At 39.0% G+C, this 23,240-nt stretch overlaps 2 protein-coding genes across 2 annotated transcripts in view; both read left to right on the plus strand.

The window, feature by feature from the left end:
* The first annotated feature begins 231 nt into the window (after positions 1–231).
* wdr95 (WD40 repeat domain 95) lies at positions 232–22,981 on the plus strand. Its single transcript, XM_061720574.1, is given in 28 exon segments — positions 232–299; positions 649–901; positions 1,883–1,936; positions 2,012–2,095; positions 2,235–2,300; positions 3,758–3,932; positions 3,935–3,978; positions 4,061–4,146; positions 4,276–4,352; positions 4,427–4,488; positions 6,910–6,979; positions 7,474–7,710; positions 7,794–7,900; positions 8,180–8,331; positions 8,619–8,721; positions 8,820–8,937; positions 9,000–9,068; positions 9,170–9,224; positions 9,300–9,345; positions 9,594–9,644; positions 13,705–13,855; positions 13,975–14,070; positions 14,171–14,229; positions 14,919–15,051; positions 15,182–15,221; positions 15,547–15,635; positions 16,390–16,574; positions 22,853–22,981. Coding segments are annotated over 28 exon segments (2,859 nt in total).
* The window catches only part of b3glcta (beta 3-glucosyltransferase a), a 76,186-nt gene continuing 75,799 nt past the window's right edge, over positions 22,854–23,240 (plus strand). Inside the window, exon 1 of the mRNA XM_061719686.1 lies at positions 22,854–23,136. Coding sequence (XP_061575670.1) covers positions 23,073–23,136 — 64 coding nt within the window. The 5' untranslated portion in view covers positions 22,854–23,072. The remainder of the gene's footprint in view (positions 23,137–23,240) is intronic.

Here is a 23,240-nt window from a genome sequence, read left to right on the forward strand (position 1 = left end):
TTCTCTCTGCATGTTCAGAGTCATGTTTTGAGTCTCGTAGCCGGAGTTGTCACTGTTGGTTCCCTAGTTACCGTGACGTAACTAGGAAACCAGCTCAGGTGTAATAGTAGAGTGAGTGTCAGGTAGACGGACGTTGGAGCTGTGGGATCAGTGTCTCCTTGGAGTGAAGAAATGTTCAACACTTGATTATTTTAATTTTTACAACACATATAAATACAGGGATTATCAAGAATGCCAATGAGGATAAAGGTTCGCTCCTCCTCAGCTTTGGGAAGATTAGAAACACGTCATGTGACCAGGTATTTTGTATTTTCGGGTCACCTCTTTAAATGTAACATGTTTTTGTTCAATGTTATTCTGTTTCAAGTGTCTTTTTAAGTTTTAATATTTTAACTTAGAGACAATAAGAGCCAAAGATGAGGCCTTGCCTTTTTTCTTAAATGTTTGCTGTTGTCATGATGCTTGCGCACTGAGAAGTCATGCAGGACGTCTGGCCATATGAGAATTATAATCACATTACTAAGATTAAACATGTAATGGTAATGTGAAACTTCTAATGTCAGAGTTTTAAAAGTGATGGCTGAGCTTCTTTCATAAACTTCAAACAAGAGCCATGCACACATTTGACCAAAATGTCAAATTCTGCAGCATCCTCTCTGAAGCAGGAGGTGCAGCGGAGGGAACGAGAAACATCCCCGGGTCACCGGGTCAAGCAGGGAAAGCAGATGACTTCTCAGCACATCGGTGGCAGCATGTCAGCGAGGACAAAAGGGAACAACCTGAATGGTTGGCGCGAGAGCTACTGAAACAGAACAGACGGAGACACTCAGTCACACTTGGAGAAAAACCTAAACTCATCAGACCACAGCAGCACAGCATTTGTTCCATTCGCAGCCTCAAGGTAACAGTTTCATAATTCAAACTTTTATGAAGAGAAGTCAGCCTTTTTATTTATATCTATAAAAAGGTCCACATGATATAATGTCATTCTCGCCAGTCTTCTTTTCCTGAACCCACACTTTTAGAGTTTCTACTTTTACCCTGAAGATGTCACTAGAGTGCCACAGTGCTTAACCCGACCAGTTTACCCCAACTAGTAGAAGGGATCTAATGTAATGCCAAAAAAATTACAATTTAAATTAGGTTGAGGATCAATTTACTAGTCTTGACAGCCCAGGAAGGCTGAAGGATCATGAGAATAAACATATCAGTTGAGCCAACTACTTAAAAGCTCTGTCTAATAGATTCAGATTTGAGCTTTCAAGCTGACAGGAATGATAGAAAGATGCAGAAGGCCGTGTGTTGCAAATGCACCAGCTCCAGTTTGTGGGTTTCATTTGCAGATGTCTGCCACACTCTCCTGCTTAATGTAACAAGCAATGTGCCATAACGGATTAGGAGGAGCAGGCTGAGGAGTTCAAAGTTGTGCAAAGTATTTGAGTTTATGTGAGTTCTTTCAGTACTTCCATCACCGATTAAGCAGTTATCGCCCCAATTCAGGGAATACTGTGGGGAAACTTCAGCTCTGGTTACATCCTTGAGGAATTAGGCTGTTTATCCATATTTTTTTTATTTTTTTATTAACGGTAGATCAAAAAACTTAATGGATCAATGACCAGCTGCTAGGAAACTACATTAAATGTAAGAGGAACCATTACTGCAGAGGAAGTGACCTGTTATGTGGTTCTGATGGAGTCAGTTTCGATTCATTAATAACCAAAGTTGGAGCTAACCATTAACTATAAAATGTTTATCGTAAAAATACATACTGAAAACAAAAGGAAAGGGCATTTCACGAAGTTTTATTTTGGTTCTTTAACATACCGTATATATAATCATCATGCATAATAATAATTATCAGTATTTCCCCCTCCTTATCAAGATCGATGAGAGGACGTCACTCAAAGACCTCCAGAGACTAAAGATAGCTTTTGAGGTAAAGTGAAAACTCCATCTCTTTTTAAAAACACCATCTGTTTATTCATATTTGACTGTACTCTTTCTTCTAAAGGAATTTGATACGCATGGCTTGAGAGGCATTGATGAAAGGATTTTTGAACACATAATGAAGAAGTGCTTGGGTTTGCCCAGCACGGTGAGACGCACCGACTCTTCTTTAAATAGCTTCCTTTCAGAGTTTCTGTGCAAGTTTCTAGTGTTTGTAATTACATGATTTACTAAGTAAAGAAAAAAAAAGTCATTTTTCCTTTATCTATTTTCTTTGGATCGCACAGAGCAAGACACAGCTCCACGAGTTATTTAAAAAGATTGATCACTTCGATCGAGGAACGATTTCATGGGTGAGATGATATGTATGCTGTATTTTTTGCTCATGAAGTCACTTTCCTTGTTTATTTTTGCATATAATAACCAGGAATCTGCAGGAAAGAAGCTTGGCTCCCATGATCTGCAACAGGCATATTTTTTGCAAGTCATAAATCAGTCAGGATTTGTGGAACAAGTGCTCTGTTGACTGTGCACACTGCATTTGTCTTGTTGTAGCCCTCTAATATGGTGTCAATGATTTTGAGCCAGATTTACTATCCTGGGCAAATTAATGTGCGGTCTCCATCCATTTTAATCCTGTACAGGGTCACGGGGGCCTATCCCAGCTCTTTACAGGGGAACACCCTCGACATGTCCTCAGTCTATCACAGGGCCACTTAAATAGACAAACAGCCATACACACTCACACCTACAGGCAATTAAGAATCATCAATCAACCCAACATGCATGTTATTGCACCGTGGTGGAAAGTTCTCAAATAAAATTATTGCTTGTGCGATTCTCTATTTATGTTGGCGAGGTTTTAAAACTATGCAGATCTACAAGGGACGGCTCAGGCAACTCTTTTCAGCATCGACCAAAAACATCTGCCAGCAGCAGATTAGTGCTGAGTTGTCAAGAAACAGCTGTTGACAAAACATGAGGTTGGAGCTTCTTTTCCAACAGGGACCATATAAGCACAAACTTGATTAGCTGTTTAACTTTTTGACTCAAAAGAGGAATAAATAGCAGTTCCACTGAAATTATGATGTGTCTATTCAAACAAAACACACAAAGGAAAAACACGAGGATGTTGCATGACTTGTTCTTGTTCAATTTTCCACATTGTTTAACATTTCTTTCAGCAAGCAGCAATCTAAAAGTTCGGATGACCCTTTTATTTGGAATTCATTTTTTCAATAATGGAAAATTTCAACTTTGCCACATTCTCTCCACATAACTGCGACAGCTTTGTCAAAGTTGAACACCTGCTTTTAGTTACTGCAGTAAATATCAACAAAGTTGACAGGGAATTACAAGGGCAATGTTTAGTAACTCAGTCTGCAGTGATTTGTTTAATTAATCCAGGAATGAACTCTGAACTGGAGACGCCCATGAGTATACCTGAAACAGGACCAGGTGCAAAAACGTGTCCAGACCTGTCCATAAGTCCAGATGTCTAGAGCTCTCAAGTTCTCAATTACTACTGCAGTACAGAATCAACTGGTCTGTTAATCTGCACCTTTGTCTTTGTTTGAATGGTTGAAAAATGTATGATGTTAAAACTGTCTTAGTTTGTACATTTGTAATGTATAAGAAATCTTTATATATCCGGTTTAAGATCAGACTGGGATTTTACTTTCGATTTTTAATGCAAAGCCCAAAGCTATTTAAATGCATGTATTGATAAAATAGCGATGACAGTCCATGAACCTGCAGTGTAGACTAAATGAAAATATGAAGATCTCTAATGCACTGTAATATGATACAGGGTGACGTCTGCACACATGTGCTGCAGCAGTATTACGAGAAGGAGGAAGCTGTGAGACGCAGCAAGCAGGTGGCCTTCAGGCTGCCAGCCACCATGAATGCCTGCGGTCACGGCGTTCCTATTGTCAACATCTGATCCGTTGGTGACGACACCATGTTAACAGTGTGTGAAGATGGGTTTGGAGTCCTGAACTTTAACCCCAGAGGACCAAACATTTGTTTGTAGGTGTAAATATATGTAAATGTCTTCTCACGTCTTTCAAAATGTCTCATTTGTAAAATCAAAGTTTGTTTTTTGTTGCAGAGCAAAGGAACTGCTAAGAAAATATCAAAGTGGGTTAGTGATTTTGCTCTGATGTTGAAGTACAACAAGTTGATCATTGGAACCGGGTAATGACAAATGGTGAAATAAAATGACATAGCCTACTGTAATTAACTATCATTGATTCATTTTGTTTAAAGCACGTTCAGATTGTTTTGTCATCATTGAATAAAGTGTTTGACTCATTTCTGTTTCAGGGACAGAGAGATCCAATTTTATGATCTCTCCACTTTAAAGCCTTGGCATCAGATCAGTGCCCTGGACACAATACCTACCTCTAACTTTAGACTAGGTGAGCTGCGACATTTTAGACAAGCTAAACCATTTTCAACACATAAATAATCATTTTCTCCTTGTACTGTAGCGACACTGGCCATGACAAATGCTGCATCCTGTATGGAGACACAGAAGTGGGTCCACTTTAAAAGCTTACTCCAGTTATCGACCAAACATATTCAGCCGACACACTGAAAAGGATCATTTTATGTTTGTGTTGCAGGATTTGTGACCATCATTTTTATAACCTCTGTTAAGTCTGTCCTCAGGTAATTTTGCTTCTAAACTTTGTCTAAAGTAATTAATGGTGTGGAACTATGGTGAAGACTACATGGTGAAGACAAATCCTTTTTAAATAAACAAAACAAAATAAACTACAGTAACATAACAAAAGTGCTGTCTTGTTTTGTGTACTTCTCAGATCATATTCTTGCCAGGTTAAAACCACCAACTTTCTACACAGTAATAAGTAACGCTCTTAGCAACATTTTATAGAAAAAAACACATCAACAATGCCAATTATTTAAGTGGTTTTACTATATATGAAACTACATATATATATGTTTATATATATAATTATATATTGTCTGCTGTATAATTATATTGTCCCCAGTACAAAAATCCAATCACTAATGAGTCAGTGGTCTCATAGTGCTAACTAAGCCTGGATAAGCCTGCCACTATAGGCATGGATATATGGCAAGTGTTGTGTTATTTTGGGCATCCAACATAAAACTTGCAATGTGCCAACTCATTCAGTTGAACACAGCAATTCACCTTTTTAACGCCCAGAAAGGGAAAAGCCATAATAAATTGCTTTGATTTTTCTAGCTTGTCCCTTACCCTTCTTAGTCATTCAGTTCTTTTCAGGTTGGTATGAATCAAGAATGACCTATTAAACATAGTTGAGCTGTGAAAAAATATCCACACAAATATCATTTGGAAAAATTTCATTTAGCTTTTTGGTAAGTCCTCTTGTAGTTTTTCCAGATTTAACAGTGCGTTGTGATCCTTCCACACGCTACGTCCGGCCAGAGAAGCCCCACCCTGTCTGGTGAAAACAAGCGGCCTGCTCACTCCTCAGGTTAAGGAGGAGACCTGAGCTCAGTGCAGGACCTCCCGGGGTTGGTAGAGGATGGGCAATGCCCACCGTAGCTTAGGTAGAGCACTGGGTGATGAAAATGGGGGAAAAAATCGATAAAAAAACCCCCAAAAAAAACAACTTAATTTGGCATGCAGAGTAAAGGCTCTTTAAATGCTCGTCAAGTCAGGATATAAACCCACTTAACATTCTGCCATCACCACATTTGAATGTAATGAGGTCAAGGTGATCAATATTTCAATCACCAGGCAAATTATTTGTTTCTTATTGTTTGAAGGTTATTCATGGGCCTCTTGGCAAAACCCCAGCAGCAGGCATTCGTGCTCTTTTTAATTAAGAATAGCTTCCATTTGGCTTCTCTGTCACAAAATATCGATTAATTGAAAGTTGCTGTTTATTTATAAGATTCTTCTGTTTCCACAAACAATTTCTGGATTGCATTTATAGTGCAATCATTGGCTACATTTGATCTCTCATCACTCACTTTGGCTGAAAAGATTATTGGTGCTTCCAGGCGTCTCTTGCGCTTTTAGTCTCTTTAAATATGTCAGGACTTGTATCATACCCTTCCCCAGATTTTGTGCCAAACCACAATCCCTGCAGGTTGGGGTGTGCTGACTCTCAGTCATCTGGGTCATGGTAATCCTCAAAGGCTTGAATCAAGGCAAATGGACTTTCCTTTTCTTGGTTCTTGAGGACGTTTCACTTTCTATCCAGAATGTATCGTCTGTTTAAATTGACTGGAGGGGAATTTACAATTTATAAGCTGTTGCAGTCATATTGGGTCAGTAGAGGCTTCAGTCTGGCGTAAGATGGTTTGGTTACATGAATGAAAATGTGAACCATTGTGAAACTGCCTGGGTAGGAGAGTCACAGCTTTATTGTAAGTGCTTTATAGGGAAACCCTGTGGCCACACCCCCATTTATTTACTTATTTATTTTTATTTGACATAGATGGCTTCTTTAACTTATCTTTTCCACTGTCAAACGTGTACATTATTGAAGTCCAGTTGTCTTGATTCGAGTCTTTGAGATGTCCCTGCATGGCTAAGCACAATTATCTTGACCTAATTGGATGATTTCACTGGTGTATAATGTATGAAAACAGCTGTAGTGTGTACCCACGTAATTATGTGTAATGATTTAGGCACATTTGGACTCCAGGTATAAAGTCTGATATGAGGATGAACCAGAGCTCAGTTGCAACTAAATCATGTTGATGGGATATTTAAGTCTTTTGCATTTGACATAACACAAATTATGACAACAAAAAAACATTTTTTTTAAATGATTAGCCTGAAACAAAATGGGAACATGGGCAAACTTGTTTTGCTGGCATGTCTATATTTAATTTCATGCAAGTGGAAACTTAGAATATCTGCAAACATTGCAACAACTGGTTCTGCTAAGTGGTGCAGTTTTTACTTTTTCAAACTCTCCTCTCTTAACTTAGGCAAATTATTTCCACACTCTTCGAGCGGTTGTGTCCTCGTCAAATGAAAAATCTTCTTCTATTGTTGTAGGTAATTGCAGTCTTGCTTCTTTTGGGGGGTTTTGGGGTGCATGTTCAGCACATCAGCAAACAAGCCAATATTTTTTCAATGTTTTCATTTGTATTCAAAATTCATTCTTAGTTGTGGGTGCTGGTGTCTGCACTAAGAAAGACAAACAAATAATGATGCTTCCTGTAAACATTATTTAGTTTGGACTGTGCTGTGATTAAAGTCTGTTAAACATTAGGCGGCCTGCTTAGAGAGCTTTGAAGGATGACTCACGATGACGCATTTATCACACATTTACCGATCAATGGCAGTGTGTGTGTGTGTGTGTGTTGGTGACAAAGAGAGAGAGAGAGAGAAAATGATCACGCGGTGTGTGGGCCTGTTTATAACCATGGTCATTTATTCTAATAATGACTTACCCTTTCTCAAAAAGCTGGCTTTGATTGATGCTGGAACCACAGTCTTGTAAAGTGATGGTTTTCATTTAGTTTCTTTTTATTCTTTTTTCTCTCAAGGCTGCATGCTGCCTCCAATTGATTTTGTAAAGCAGCTGAAGGAGATCAGAGAGGCTTCCTGTGATGGTAAAACTAGGAAGAAACGGCTGTAAAGCTGGACTCCGCAGGCCCGAGCAGCGTGTGATCAGACTGTCTTCACCGTGTACAAAGGGGTGAAGACTTTTGACCTCTGTCACAGTTTGCTGGCTACTGCAGGCATGGACAGGCAAATACGCTTGTGGAATCCACATTTTTCCGGGTGAAGAACCAGATTTCAAGGGGGTTATTTTGACTCGAGTGCCATAGGCACCTTACCGCCTACTGATGCAGCTTCTCTCTGTAGGAAACGACTGGTATTCTGAAAGGCCACTCTGCTCCCATTTTCAACCTGTGCATCGCGTCAGAGGACGGCCACATCTTCTCCGTCTCCACAGATGGCGCAGTAAAAGTGATTCATGGCTTCTTTTATTTTTTATTTGCTACATCCATATAAGGACCCGATTTACAATGCACATTATAAATCCAATGCAACGTAAAACATATATAGCTGTGAACAAGTTACTGCAGGAATTAATAACAATGATCAAGTATTATAACACTCATGGGAGTCGGGCAGTACCGGTACCTTTCAATTATTTTTGTATGAAATCATTCTGTGCTTGAGTTAATTCTACCTCACTAAAACATAAAGTACAAATGTGAGTAAACCTTTGTGCTCTTATTTCAGATATGGCACATTGAGGACCAGTGCTGCCTGTGCACAGCAGACCCCAAAGCCAGTGGGCTATATGGCGATATACTTGCATGTTGCTATTCCCCTGCTATGAAATCTGTGTACATTGCAGCAGGCTGTATGGCTGTGCTGACGCTGAACTTAAGGTTTGTAGTCTTGTCTTTGTGGTCTAATCTCTTCTATTCTCGGATTCTATGCTCCGAAGATGTTCCTCAGGTGAACTAATTTAAGATCAATAGCTCATCAAACTGTGGAAAAAAAATAAATGGAAAAAGCAACAAAGGTAATGATTCTGAAGATTTCCAACTGGAGGATTTGACACCCCTTTTCTCTCTAAAAATAGGATTTAACTGTTTGTTTTTGTTCTGCCTGCAAACCTGACCACAGGGTGCTAAAATAAATGTTACTCATTAATTTTGTTTTGTTTTGTCAGGCCACGGCTTCACAGTCACTTCACTGAGTCGCATAATGAACCTGTAACGTGCTGCGGCTACAGCGAGGTGTTTCGCCAAGTCGTGAACTGCAGTGAGGGGTCGGTGAGTAAATGAGAGTTTGCAGCATGCTGACCGCCTCAACTCTGGAAACAGACACATAACTTGTTCTAGTCATTAGTTCAAGCTGTAGGTGGGTTTAGGTGGTGAAAGTATGGGATTTTGACACTGGGGATCAGATCTTTGAGTTTGGTGGAGCACAGGATCTGACCGGCATCACATGCATGACTTCGGATTCTAATGGGAGGAGGTAGGATACAGTATATGATATACGTTTTTTTTTTTTTTTAATTATATTCAATCACTACTTCATGGTATGTTTTGTGGAAGAGATGGATCCTTAAAGATCTGGAACTTCAACAATGGTCAATGCCTGAAGACATTAAAGAAGAGTAAGTATTCTAAGATAAGTTTTTATCGCTTTCTTCAATGAAAGAAGGTAACACCATTCTGAATGGTAACAGTTCAAAAAATATATTAATATTTTCTCTAGACAGTAAATGCCATGTGGTGTGCGACTGCATCTTTCTCAAAGTTCACAGAAATGTGTGAGTAATGATGTGAAATTTGGTCTCCATTATAACTTTAAATCCTTGCTGAGATTCTGCAACTTATGTTTGAAGCTTTATCATTTCTGTTGGAGGAGACCGGAAGATTGACATCTATGCAGTAAGTAACAAAAGACATAACTGAGAACATGCAGCATCTTTGTGAGTTGTATTTCTGAACCCTATTCCTATAATTTCTCCAGTGCCTTCTAAAACTTTTTCATGCAATAATGAGCCTATCATCAGAAAATTGAAAGAAAGGTTTTATCATCGTATGATGTTTCATAAAAAAAAATAAAAAATTGATTATTCTGAGGCATACAGTAAAAAAATCTGTTGTTTTCTGATTAAACGTCTTCATCTTGTCAGGACATTCCCGAGGATCCTCATCATGTCCAGCCTTCATGGCAGGAAGATCTGGTGAATATGAGCAAAAAACAGGCAGACCGAATCAGTAAATAAGATTTGTTTAGAGGTATTTTTGTGTGAACCTGCTTTTTATTCTTTCGTTTAGCTTGAAATAGGTATTTTCTGCGTCCTAAATTATAAACTATTTTATGCTCATGGGGATGAAAGTGTTTTACTTATTTATTTAATTATTCAAAGTTTTTTGCTTTTTTTTTTAGCATTTTGTCCATCCATCCATCCATCCATCCATCCATCCATCCATCCATCCATCCATCCATCCATCCATCCATCCATCCATCCATCCATCCATCCATTTCCTTATTTGCCATATTTGTTGTCAGCTAAAAGTTTGTTTCAAGCATTTTAGCTTAATTACAATGTTTAGATATTCTTTTAGCCAATGTTTATAGGAAGGGTTGTATTTTGGCAAGACAAAATACAACATTCATGGTGCGTTTGCTCATAGCTGTCCCTGCCTTACTCATCTTTTCACATTATACTGTGCAGCGGGGTGCAGGACAATGTTCTGTCCCCTGTGTGCCTCAGTTGCTGTTACACCTGAGGGGTTGTGAGAATAAAGTTTCACCACTTCTTATGTCCTCATATGAAAAAGACACACAGAGGACATTGTGCCTTGAGAATTTCCTGAGATTTGCTCGTACCCACTGGCTGGCAAGTTAAGAGAAATGTATCCTGCTGTGCCGCAACATCTAGAGAGAAAAATTGAACTGAGGCAATAAGATTACCTCTATCTTCTTCTCCAGATTCAATTTTGGAATGTATCTTCTTCCAATTTCCCTCTATTTTCCCAAACATTTGCATTTATCCAGGAACATAAACTGTATGTTTTTTCCGATGTCATTTTACTATCACTTATTATCACTATTGGGTTATGTGATAACTTATACATGAGAACCCAAAATCCTCTATTTAAAACCACCAGGATGTTTGTTGAATTACTAATGAAAATGTAGGTCAACAGCTTTTTACTGTCAAATCGACATCAGTTATCACTACTTCACTGAGCGCGGTGGCAAATTAATTGCTTAATTTGTATTCATATTTCATAGATTTTCTGACTGCACAAGAATAAATGAGGGTCAATATTATCACAATTTGGGTTTAGCGTGAACTACATCTCATTTTGTTGATGCTTACCTGTATCAGGTTGAAGATGAAGCTAACTTCAGCTGCAGGATAAACCACAGGTTTTAATGCCAGTGGAATAACCTTTAAGAGGTCACATCATTTTTTATTTTTTTATATTTATTTTAACAGCACAGGCTTCATTAAATGAAACATCTAACATCAAAAAAGCATGCTGTTCTGTAGGTTTTAGGTTTTTTGTTTTTGTACTTTATGAATCATATATTTTGTTATGTTCTACACTTTAGAACAAATATTATGTAAAATATATGTGCAAAAATATTATACAAATAATAATTCGAATATAATCCCCTGCTGATGTAACAGTGAACAAGATTCCGGTGATGCTGCTTTGCTTTCCGTGCACGTGTTATTTGAGTGCCAGCAGCACGGTGACAAAGACAGAGTGACAACACATGGATGTTCTGCTCATATAATGACTATAATGGTCTATCTTGATTTATTGTGTTTCAATTATTACTAAAAAAAAACAGAAGGTAAAACTGCTGTTATATTTGCCACTATTCTGCATATATCTAAATATCGGACAAACTCAGATTTGATGGTGAGGAAAACTAAGTATCGTCATTATTGACACAGAACAGATACTGTATCAAATATCCTCTAAATCCATCATGTAGTTGTTGCTAAAATAATCATGTTTCTCTCAAAGCAGCTGTAAAACACACACTCACATGCGTGCAAAACATAATTTTCTTCTGTTTTGAAACATTTATCAAAAAAAGTTACGCTTTCAGCTATCGGATAAAATTGTAATTTGTTTTGTTTTTTTGAAGTTGAATCAAACTATCAAAGTGATATTACAGCTTCTTTATCTGATTATTATGTGTAATGGGATCTGGATATCTCTGCCCGCGGGGCATAGTTCAGTCTGCAAAAGCTGCAGGAGGGAAGACAGCTTCTGAATGATGTACCAGACGAGGTGACTTGCAGAGCCCTTACATCTTTTTCAATATGACTAGTGGGATCTTTTATTCCAAAAGATATCAATTAAAGCCATAGAAGAATAACATAACAGTGGCCAAAGAGAAAAGTGACCTCTTTGATTATCTACAGAGGGCTCTCTTCAAATAGTTTTTCATTTATGACCTGCAGGACGAAGCTCAGTGGCTTGTTTTTGTTTTATGTATTGGCCTCTATTCCTTTAATCATTGAGCCTATTTTTCACCGAGAGTTTTTTTCTGCTCCTACAGATGGTCAGTGTTGTGTTGCATTTCATAAAATTTTTAAAACACGACCCAGTTGAGCTAATTATTTCACTTTGGCATGAAATATAATGGAACAGTTCCAACAGCCATCTGCTTTCCTTAATTTGGCTCCTGGTGTATACAGTTTCATGTTGGCAGTTTCACTCCAAGCAGATTTTCTCGTCGGGTCACTGAGAAACAAGCTCACACAGAAGAAGATGAACCACTTTGTATCAGGAATAATGTTTGACTGTCTGTGTTCTCGTGAGTTTGATATTGAATGAACTGTTAACGTACATGTTGCTCACTTGGATAAGTTGTTTAAAGCAGAGTGAAAACTCTTGTAAATTAATTTGAATATTTTTCAGACAGGATGTTTATTAGTTTCCCAACAGCTTTACTTCAAATCAACAGTTTCATTAAGGTATTAAGTAGCAGTCAGTAACCGTTTGGACAATAAGCTATTCTGTGAGTTGTGAAAACTTAAAGTTAGGTAAAGTTATGGCTCGAGTCAGATTTGAGTGGACTCAAGTGCTTCAAGTCAATGATTTTATTTTTAGTTGCTGCAGTTTTGAGGCTGATGCTTACAGCCGCCCGGATGAGCCATCCAGTGTCATGTGGCTTCTACGAGCCATTCAGATTCGGCGCATTTTCGTTATGTAACCAAATTGCAAACCACGCCCACAACTATAAAACCGTGTAACTGCATGCGAGCGTCCGACTATCGCGTCGCACTGCGTGACATCTGACGCTCTCTGTCCATCTCCCTCCAGCAGCTGCCACTTTATTGAGGTTTTTGTAGTGAAATGAGGAGGTATCATAGAGATAACTTCTCATTTCAACTAACTGGATCAGCCGTTCCTCATCCATGACTGTTTCCTACAGCGCTTTCAACCGGCTTTCAACGCCAGCGGCAGGAAGAAAATAGAAGCAGGGCGTCCGACAAATGTTCAGCTCAAAACGCCGCGGCGCGCTGCGGCCAGTTAGGACAGTCCAATAGAAAATAAAGCATTGGAATTGATTTTGTCGCTGACGCTCGCTCGCATCGCATAAAGCCTGATTTATGGTTCCGTGTTAAATCGATGCAGAGCCTACGCCGTAGGGTACGCCGTAGGGTATGGCGTAGCCTACGGTGCCCTACGCCGTAGGCTCTGCGTTGCTGTAACGTGGAACCATAAATCAGCCTTAACTCCACCGGCCGGAGCTTCCACCATTTTTTCGTAGCAGTGTATCGTGTCATTCGCGTCATCGCGTCAGGCAGCCAATCAGCACAGTGCCTCATTATCATAGCCGCCCCGCCCACTCAGAATCCCACATAGAGAATGAAGTTAGAAACGGTAAAGATAAAGACATGGCCCAGAGGCTGAATTTCTCATTTATTTAGAAAAAACAAGACATTCAAGGCTGTTTACAATAGACATTAAAGGTCCCCTTTAAGTTCAATAATTTAATTTGAAGTAATCTTTAAGTTACCTCCATTAGCATGATGAAATGTATATTTTCCATCTAGAAAGTGCTGGGATTTTAAAATGAGAGCATCTTCCTCTGCAGTAAAAGATGGCTCTATCATATCGCTTTGACATGTCCCCATATTTATGTAAACCGAGCTGAAGAGATACAAAAGAGACATTTTATTTTGTCCAACCCAACATAGGACTATGATTCTTTCACATCTAACTGCAAGACTCTTTTAGAGAGACTTTTCTGTTTCTCCTCAGATAAATGGCCATAAATTGGAGATCCTTTATGTGGTACAGTATCCCCCATCGCTCCTGGCCACTAGCAGCAAGGATGGAGAGATTATAGTGTGGGATCTGGTTTCTGGACATATACTCTGCCGGGTAGCAGCGCTGCACAAGAATGCTGAAGGTGATTTCGGAACTTCAAAGTGAATTATTTATATATTCAACTCACATGTTATCATAAGGTCTGATGAGACCAAAACACTGCATTTATCTTGTCTTTTTTCTCCTCTTTTGGTAACATAGGACTGGATGCAAGCGTTCCAAGCATAATTTTCCTGCAGAACTCCAAACTGCAGCAGTTTTCCTCAACCACCTTTCTCCTGTCATCTGGAGTCAGAGGTCAGTGCCACGAACAATTAGAATTACGCTGCATGATTGCACTTTACAATCTGACATGCTGGCTTTCATCAGTCTTAATCACATATTCCATCTTTTAAAGGCTGTGTAGATCTCTGGAATGTGCTCGGTGGAGGAGGACTTGTGAGCAGCTTCAAAGCTGTGAGATATTTTATATTTATTTACTAGGAATTTTAGATTTCTCTCCCTTTTGGCACTCCAGGAGAAGAGTTTTTTCTGTCTCTTGTCTCCCATAATTGATGAATAAAGAATAAGATCATTCATAACACAGTGTTTTTCTGCTTTGCAATGTTTTTTTGAGAACAAGATTCCTTCCTTGCAGGTAGGATAATGCAAATTGTGGACTCGACGGGTGCATGTGTGGACATTCGGGCAGTTCTTCATAAAGCTCTAACATACACCAATGGAAATCCTCAAAGACAGCAGAAATTATTTTACTGCACCATATGATGCAGGTAACATCAAAAACTAAATGAGTTTAGGCTTTGCTATTACATTCCCCAATGTGTTCAGGTACCTACCAGCTGTGGTTCATACGCTTTGATTTATTCATGAATGCTTTCTATGCTTGGATGTCTGGTCCTCTCTTCTTCTTCTTTTTTTTTAAATTATTTTATTTATCATATTATTTGGAAAAGGCTGCTATCTAGTGGAATATATTAACTATGTCTTCAGAGAAGGAAAGCTCATACTCCGGGGAGATTTGATATTGTTTGATGTCACGGTTTAAATTTGTCACTTTTGTTCTGTTTATTTGAGCAGAAGAAGAGACTCAACCGAATAATGACAAGAATATCTATTTTTGTCTTTTTTTAATTTGCATTACTCAGTCTAAATTTAATCAGAAGATAACAAAGCTGGTTAAAACAGGCAAGGAGACACTGCTGTACGCAGTTGACAGAACTGGTTACATTCACGTTTACAACATGGTGAGGTTCGACCCTGAGATCAAATCACCCAGAGGTTAGTTTCACAGTTGTTGGGTTTTTTTTTTTCAAAATCTGGCCCTGCAGTGAAACTATTAAGAAATATTATTTGAGAGCATATTTTCAGAGTATTTTTTAATCTCCATTTTTTTTAAATATTCCCTCAGCTGAAATCTCCTGGCGTGCCCACACCAGCATAATTACCGGGTATGTAAACACACAACGTGCCTTAGAAATGTATCCGTTCGAGCTACTGTATCAACTACTCTGCGACTGTTGTCTAATAGCAGTCAGACTTGTTGTATACATGACTTTGTTAGATTTATTCTTAAAAAGAGCCGTTTGTAGCAGCTCCCTCATTTGGTGTGCTGCTGCATGCAAAGGTAGTCTGTAGGAAGGTCTTACGCTGACAAGGTGAGACGCTGCCTGAGGTACGATGCCGTCAGACATTTAGACACACTGGATAATTAAAAGGGTTCTGCCAGAAAACACTTCCACACATTTCAACAAATGTCTCTTTATTCTGGTCCAGCCTGCAGATTGTTGACAGTGATCAAGTGGTGCTTACCTCATCCACCGACCATACTGTGCGAATTTGGAGTGCACAGGGAGAGTACATAGGTGACTATACACATAATACACTGCAGTCGCCATAGGCTATTCTCAAGGATATTGATGCTATTTAACTAGTAAGTTAAGCTGAGGCTCCTTGTGGTCTCCTCTTTCTGTACCTGCTCGCTGTGCATGTATCCTGTTAACCTCAAATGTCCGCCAAAAAGAGTTTACAATGGCAGCAACACAGTATATTTGCTCAGAAAAGGAGTAAACAACCTTCTTCTACGTTACTGGTATTGTAGTACCAAGTCAGGCTTTATTTTGATACAGGACCTATTGATCCTAACAGCTTGGTTTTAAGGTTGCAATGCATATTTCTACGAACAAATCTACCCTTACACAAACCAATCGCTGAACAGAAAACTCGAAGGATTCGTTTTGAAGTCCTCACACAAACGTTCTGCAGAGCTACAGATGATTGTTTTTAAATTGTGGCGACTGAGCAGATTAGAGTCTCAGCTTCAGGGATTCTGGTAGATGAATGTATTCATCTCTGGACAGAGCAAGGCTGATTACTGCACACCAGGTTAATCCCACTTATATTATCACCAATCTACTAAACATTCACACAACTTTTAAGATAACTGGTCAGAAAACAGATGTGCCAAATGTTAATTTATATCACAATCTTGATGTGTTAAGGATACAATTATTTTTTAACTACATTACTGCAGTTAGATTTCACCGTATCAAATTCATGCAGCTTCATAGAATACAATCTGGGACAAAGGTCCATTAAAATATTGTCCTCAATCTACAGGGACCTTTGGGCAGCGTGTGATCTGGAACGTCCACATCTCCTCGTCCTGGATGCATCCTCATATACCCTTCCAGGTTCTGACTGATCCACTTAGTATGCCGGATTTTGACTTTCTGAATGAAAAATCGCATCACTCAGAATCCATCAACCCTGACACGACTGAGGCTGATAGAGGGGAGTTAAAGGTGAGCCACATTATTTAAAAAATGATGATCTGAGACGCTCATCTTTTCGTCTCTTTTTCCTGCCGGTGTTAAACTGAAGCAAACGTCCTCTGACATCCATCAGTGACATCCATCAGTGACACTGACAATGAATACGATTAGGAAGCACATATTACCCAGAGGGCTACAAGTCTGGAAGAGACCGGATTGGTACCATCTCAGCAGCACAGATTTCTGCACATATGCACCAGTTCTACACCAGGCTCTTCTCACAAACTGTCAGACTTAAATTTAGGGAAAGTGTGGTTTCATCGTCGTTTCAGACCCTACGCTGAAGTTGTTGCGTATACTAAAATGCAATTGAATCACGGCAGACTAAAAGCTTTTAACGACTGTGAATCCACTGCACACCAGTGAACCACCTGAACCCTCTCCTATTGTTATTGATCCTTTCATGAGCCTCCCAGATTCATCTGAATAACATGAGATTATATTGATCAAAACCAAGAAATTGGGTCAGTTCAACATCTACTACAATACTATAATGTTGGTACGAGACTAAGCCTCCGTGTATATTATATTGTATACAACTGACTTTTTCCTGTAACAGACCGGTGATGGTACAACTATCATGGTATGCCATAGATGAAGCATAAAATGCTACTATATTTATACAGATTTAATTAACTCAAAAAAAGACTACACACAAGAGAACAGATGATAACATGCTGCTACAGATAATTCAGGCTCCTCTTATTGGTACTTTTAAATACATTTCAGGGCTTTAGCATCTGTTTTCTTGTTTCACATAACGTTTTTCGGCTGAAGCGACAATAAAACAGCGGGAAAAAGCAATATATCAACTTTTCAAAGTATAAAAACCTTCATTCTACTCATGTGCTTGATATGGATGCAAAACGTTCCCTCACAAGGTCATTCACACATCAGCAGAGATGTTGAGCTAAATGCTGGCTACGCTTATAGACTAGATATACGGCTTATGTTGTGGCTGAGACATGGTGTCTCCACATTTGACACACACACACACACACACACACACACGCACACGCACACGCACACGCACACGCACACGCACACACACACACACACACACACACACACAGTCATCTAATTACAAGTTCTCAGTTTAGTAACAGCTCTGTGTATTATTGTGGCATTCCTTATGAAAATCATGCGATTTCTGGCACATTTTAATGTAATTTATACACATTTTACGTTTTTTACATGCCTTTTAGGATGAAATCTCAAATGCGTCACTCAAAAGATATCAAATGTGATTATCTTTTGCCAGATGTGACAACAAGTTGTCTAACTCCAGATAAAACTAATCTGGCATGTTTCTTGGTATAAATGTGTAAACAAGTTTACAGTGGGAAGAAATGTTATTAAATGTCCTATTTTATAACCTGGCCCATCTTTTAAAGTAGATATAAATACTTCAAAGGGTACTAAACTACAATCTTTTAACTGGACATATCATAGTTCAGAGGATATCTTGTATGTACAAGGGCTCGCTAATAGACGATGATTGTCTAATTGTTTACCATCCATTGGTTATCTATACCTGCTTCTTCCTATTCTGGAATAAGAGGTCTATTGGAGCTTATCCCAGCACTCTTTGGACCAAATGCAGGGGTAGATCCAGGACAGGTCTTGGATTGAGTCCATCACATGGCAACCCACTTTTCACAATCATTCCACTGGGTAATTTAGAGTAACCAATTAGCCTAAATCAGTTTTTGAATGTTGTTGTGGTTCTTTGAATGATGGACAGCCTTATTTTTTTGTCTGCTTCTTACTTTTCTTGGTTGTAAAAATACAATTTAAGTGATAAAGACTCTACTTTGCCTGAAAAACTGTTTTAAATCTTTGAGTTACGACATATTATACGTGCAAAAAATTCATTATTCATCGTGTTGTAAAAGGAATTTTGCATGCCTTATATTCTTATTACATGCTAAAGTACTTTCAGAGTTGTACTTTATTTGATGAATACAGATGAATATGTGTCTCCTTGATTTGGGTGTTTAGCAGTTTTTAAGCAGTTTCACGGCCCTGACAAAGTCGGCGATGTATGAATTGGAGATGAGATTCATGAGAAGGAAACATGGGTTAGTGGTAAAAAAGAAAAAATCAAAAAACGTGTTGCTATTTAGTGCTTATGCAGCTGAAATAAAGTGTGATATGGACTAAGAAATGAAGGAGTGAGGTGTAGTCTGTAAGTGTGTGCACAGAGCTGCATTTTGTGTAGTCAATCAATTAAATTGTCACCATGGTATTTGTGTTTGGCTGGGCAAACCATTCATAGAAACGATATCCACGGAGCTCCTGAAAACCTGCAATTCATCATCCTTTGCCCACCCACACAAGTACAAACACACACACACATCTCCACACACACGGATACACAAACATGCTGGAACACTCCCAATCCATCTCTTATTTGTAGAGTAAAGGCCTGTGCAATTAAGTGTTAACAAACAATAATTCACAGAGGACAAGCTCTACATATCTCACTTTTTTGATGATTACAGTAACAATTAGCACTTGTCTCTAACCCTGAAACATAATTACACAGATTTACACACACACATATACATTCAGAGATGCTAAAGAAGCTGAATTATTCAGAAATGCCCAGTAAATACAGATTCCTACAGGGAAGAGGACAGAAAGGTCATCTTGGAATTGAGTGGCAGAAATGTTTTATCATCCACAAATACATGTTTTAATGAGACTGAAGTTGTTTGAAAATGTTGCATTAAAATGCAATGTAAATGACAATGTCATATTACACTAATCAGTATTTAAGGAGACACCCCTTAAAGAAAACTCTGATCTGCTCCAGTGAAACTGAACTGCAGACAATTCCTTTTATGTGTGAGCCGCACAAAGTGACAGTCAGTGTCCAATAAATGTGCTCTTTCATCCGCTGTCACTGGAGAAAATGAAAACCGCGTGTGACGCTGTCTTGATTCTGTTGTTTTGTAGTTTTGTTCACAAAGCTGGGCTCATCTGTCAAAGTACATCTGAGCAAACGTTGCCTTCTCAATGCCTTGGAAGAACTGCTTTTGCACTGACATGAAAGAGGAACGTCTCATCTCAGCGAATATGAACCACCCATGTGGCCAAAGTGTGGCATTTATTTAACTTAAAAGCTAAATCAGCTTTAATTCACCCCCCCGCCACACACACACACACACACACACACACACACACACACACACACACACACACACACACACACACACACACACACACACACACACACACACACACACACACACACACACACACACACACACACAAGTGTGGCCCAACAAACTTGTTTGTTTCAATGGTGCTGACAAGAAAAAATATTCTCTCTGTTCTTACATAAATTCACATAAAAACTAATTTCATTACACGGTGGCTCGCAGCAACAGAAAGCTATTATTTTGGCCTGGTATCATAACAAACGCTGCCAAACATGATCACATTCTCTATGGAACAAAGGAATGCAATTACGCAACTAGCAACTTAGTTATTGAGCTTTTTTTGTTGTTTTTTAAAAGGCCCAGGACACCTACACACTGTTTTCCGTTTCTGTTGGTAATTGAACCCCTGTTCACCTTATGTTGGAAATAATTCATACAACATTTACCCACGAGACTCACCAAATCTCACAAGTTTAAATGAACTCAAGGGAATTTCAACCAGATGCCGATACAATATAATTTGGTCATGCTCATAATGTTGGAAGAAGAGGCCTTACCTAGTAAAATACACTATAACACTGGCTTGTTGGACTTTCTACAGGCGTTTCTCCAAACATACACATGTGGTTCTCTTATATGACACATAGGTTTTGCTATTTATAATGACCCTTTACTGTTCAAGTGTCCAAACTTGACAGTGACAGTGAGTCAGACTGACACCATCATGGTTTAGGCAGCTCAGCTCATTATTGAGGTATCTGTAACATCACTATTGATACTTTTATTTTGTGAAATATCTTTTTTTTTGCTCTCTTTCTCTATTTCTCTATTAATATGTGGAAGAGAACAACAGCTCTGTAAAAGTCAATAAAAATGCAACAAGGTTTTTGACAAAAATGTCTCTTTTTTCATGTGCAGAAAAAATAAAATAATTTAGTGCTTTATAAGTCAACAAAAAGCATTGCAGCAAACATCAAGAAGCATTCCTTTGAGGTTTCCCATGTTTGTGATGGACTGAAATGATTTATTGTAGCCCCTGCGCTCATTAGCACTGTGTCATTAGGTATATCAGGTGTGCCTAATAAAAGGGGCCCGTGAGTGTACGTAGAACCAAGACATCCTTAATAAATATTACACAGTCACACACGCTTCTTTTTCTGCTGAAAGCCAACACTAACCTCTGGAGCAGAAAAATAAAGCCAACGTGGAGATACCATACACTGCGGTACCTTCATCTGCAACCTAACACTGGGTCGTAAAGGGAGTCACTCCCAACAAAGGTGCTACATCCCCCTTGCCAGACAGAAATGACAAAAAAAAATTGGGAAAATTGCAGTTCCTTGACTAACCACTACGAACTGGACCCTAAAGCGAGTCAGTCTCCATTAACCACCACGTTAAAGTGTCCAGAAACAAACATATTTCTGCCTAAACATATCTAGATATCACATCCAAGGGGGGTAAAGTGCATGAATCTTAACAGGTAAGTTATTATTGTTTTTTTTGGATGAAAGCTGCATTAAAAGTCTTTGGTAGTATAAAGCTATCATCACTTTAGCACTTTCAGCAAACGTGACTACTGTTTTCATTTTATTTTTATTATTATTTTTATTTATTTACTTTTTGTATTATTGCTCTTGCTTACTTTTATATTTCAATTCTTTTTTTTTTTCACTTAAGAGAGCCAAGTGAACCAAAGACAAATTCTTCGTGTGTGCTGACATACCTGGCAATAAAAGCGATTCTGATTCTGAGCTGTGACATATGACCTAAAAGGGCATAATCACTCCTATGTTAAAGATAATATGGCTTGTGCTTTAAAATGCACAAACTGACTCAAGCTTCCCCAGTTAAACACATTTCTTTGGCTTATTTCACCTATACCAACAGACCAAGTGGCTCTGGGTTGCAGCTTACCTAAGCAGCAGGCCACAGGGCTGGTAGATGGCCTCCTGCTCGTTGCTCGTTGCTAATGAGGTTCCGCAGTCTTTTAGATTTAGAAACACAACTTCAGGGTGCATTTTCTCACAATAATCTGACTTTCCAGTTCAAAAACATGTTATCTGGTATTTTTCACATATACAGAAACCTGTACAGAAACCCTAGCCCAGGGGTCGGCGCCCTAGTGGCTCCCTGGAGCTTTTCCAAAAATGTTTGACCTTTTTTTTTCCTCTTTTTCTTCTTATTTTTTTTTCTTTTTTTCTTTTTTCCTTTTTTTTCCCTTTTTTTCTTCATTTTTCCTTTCCTTTTTAATCTCGACATTTCAACTTTTTTCTCAAAATTTCAACTTTTTTCTCGACATTTCGACTTTCTTTTCAACATTTTGACTTTTTTCTCGACATTTTGACTTTTTTCTCGACATTTTGACTTTTTTCTCGACATTTTGACTTTTTTTCTCGACATTTCGACTTTTTTCTCAACATTTCGACTTTTTTCTCAATATTTCGACTTCCATCCATCCATTATCTATACCCGCTTTATCCCTTGCGGGGTCACGGGGGTCTGCTGGAGCCTATCCCAGCTCATTTCAGGTGAGAGGCAGGGGTTACACCCTGGACTGGTCACCAGTCCATCACAGGGCCACATATAAACACACAAACCATGCTCACAACCACACTCACGCTCACACCTACGGGCAATTTAGAATCACCAATTAACCTAATATGCATGTTTTTGGACTGTGGGAAGAAGCCGGAGTACCCGGAGAAAACCCACGCAAGCACGGGGATAACATGCAAACTCCACACATGCAAAATATTTCGACTTATAGTGCATAATGAAAAAAAATCTTCACCCAGTTTTAACTAATATAGATACATGCTGCATGTGCTGCCTTCATTCTAAGGCTTATACAAGACTTTTTTTTGTGTTTTTGGTCCAATATCTTTCAACATTTTGGGTTGTCGACCCCTGCCTTAGACTGACAGATGGCAAAATTAGGTCTAATAAACAACTCCCCTTTTTAACTGGTGATGCATATATATATATATATATATATATATATATATATATATATATATATATATATATATATTTATAGTGGCTCCAGCAGACTCCAGGAACATCGTGCTCCACATACAGACTGTAGTTCCAGCTGAAGTGGCTCGTCCGGCCAGCAGAGTGCGTCCCTGTGCCTCGGACAGAGCGGTGAAGATCCACCAGGGCACAAACCCACTCCCCGTCTCCCGTGAAAACTGTGACAAGGAATAACCATTCTTTTTTTCTTTTTTTAACACTGTCAGAGAGCTCATGTACTGCTCTCTCCCCCTCAGACCCACGGCAGGCTCAGGACTCGGCCAGGATGCTGTCGAGCAGCCCCCGCGTCGCGCACAAAGTGGCAGGATGTCTGATTTCCTTCTCCTTCCGTAAGTGCTCACTTTACTTTCTAATCCTCTCGTCGGGAGTCTCGGAGCAGACACACAGCTGTGTGGCTCGCACTGGGGACTCTCCCAACACTAAACAGTTTGTC

The sequence above is a fragment of the Cololabis saira genome, chromosome 4 (assembly GCF_033807715.1).
Source record: "Cololabis saira isolate AMF1-May2022 chromosome 4, fColSai1.1, whole genome shotgun sequence".
Lineage (NCBI taxonomy): Eukaryota > Metazoa > Chordata > Actinopteri > Beloniformes > Belonidae > Cololabis > Cololabis saira.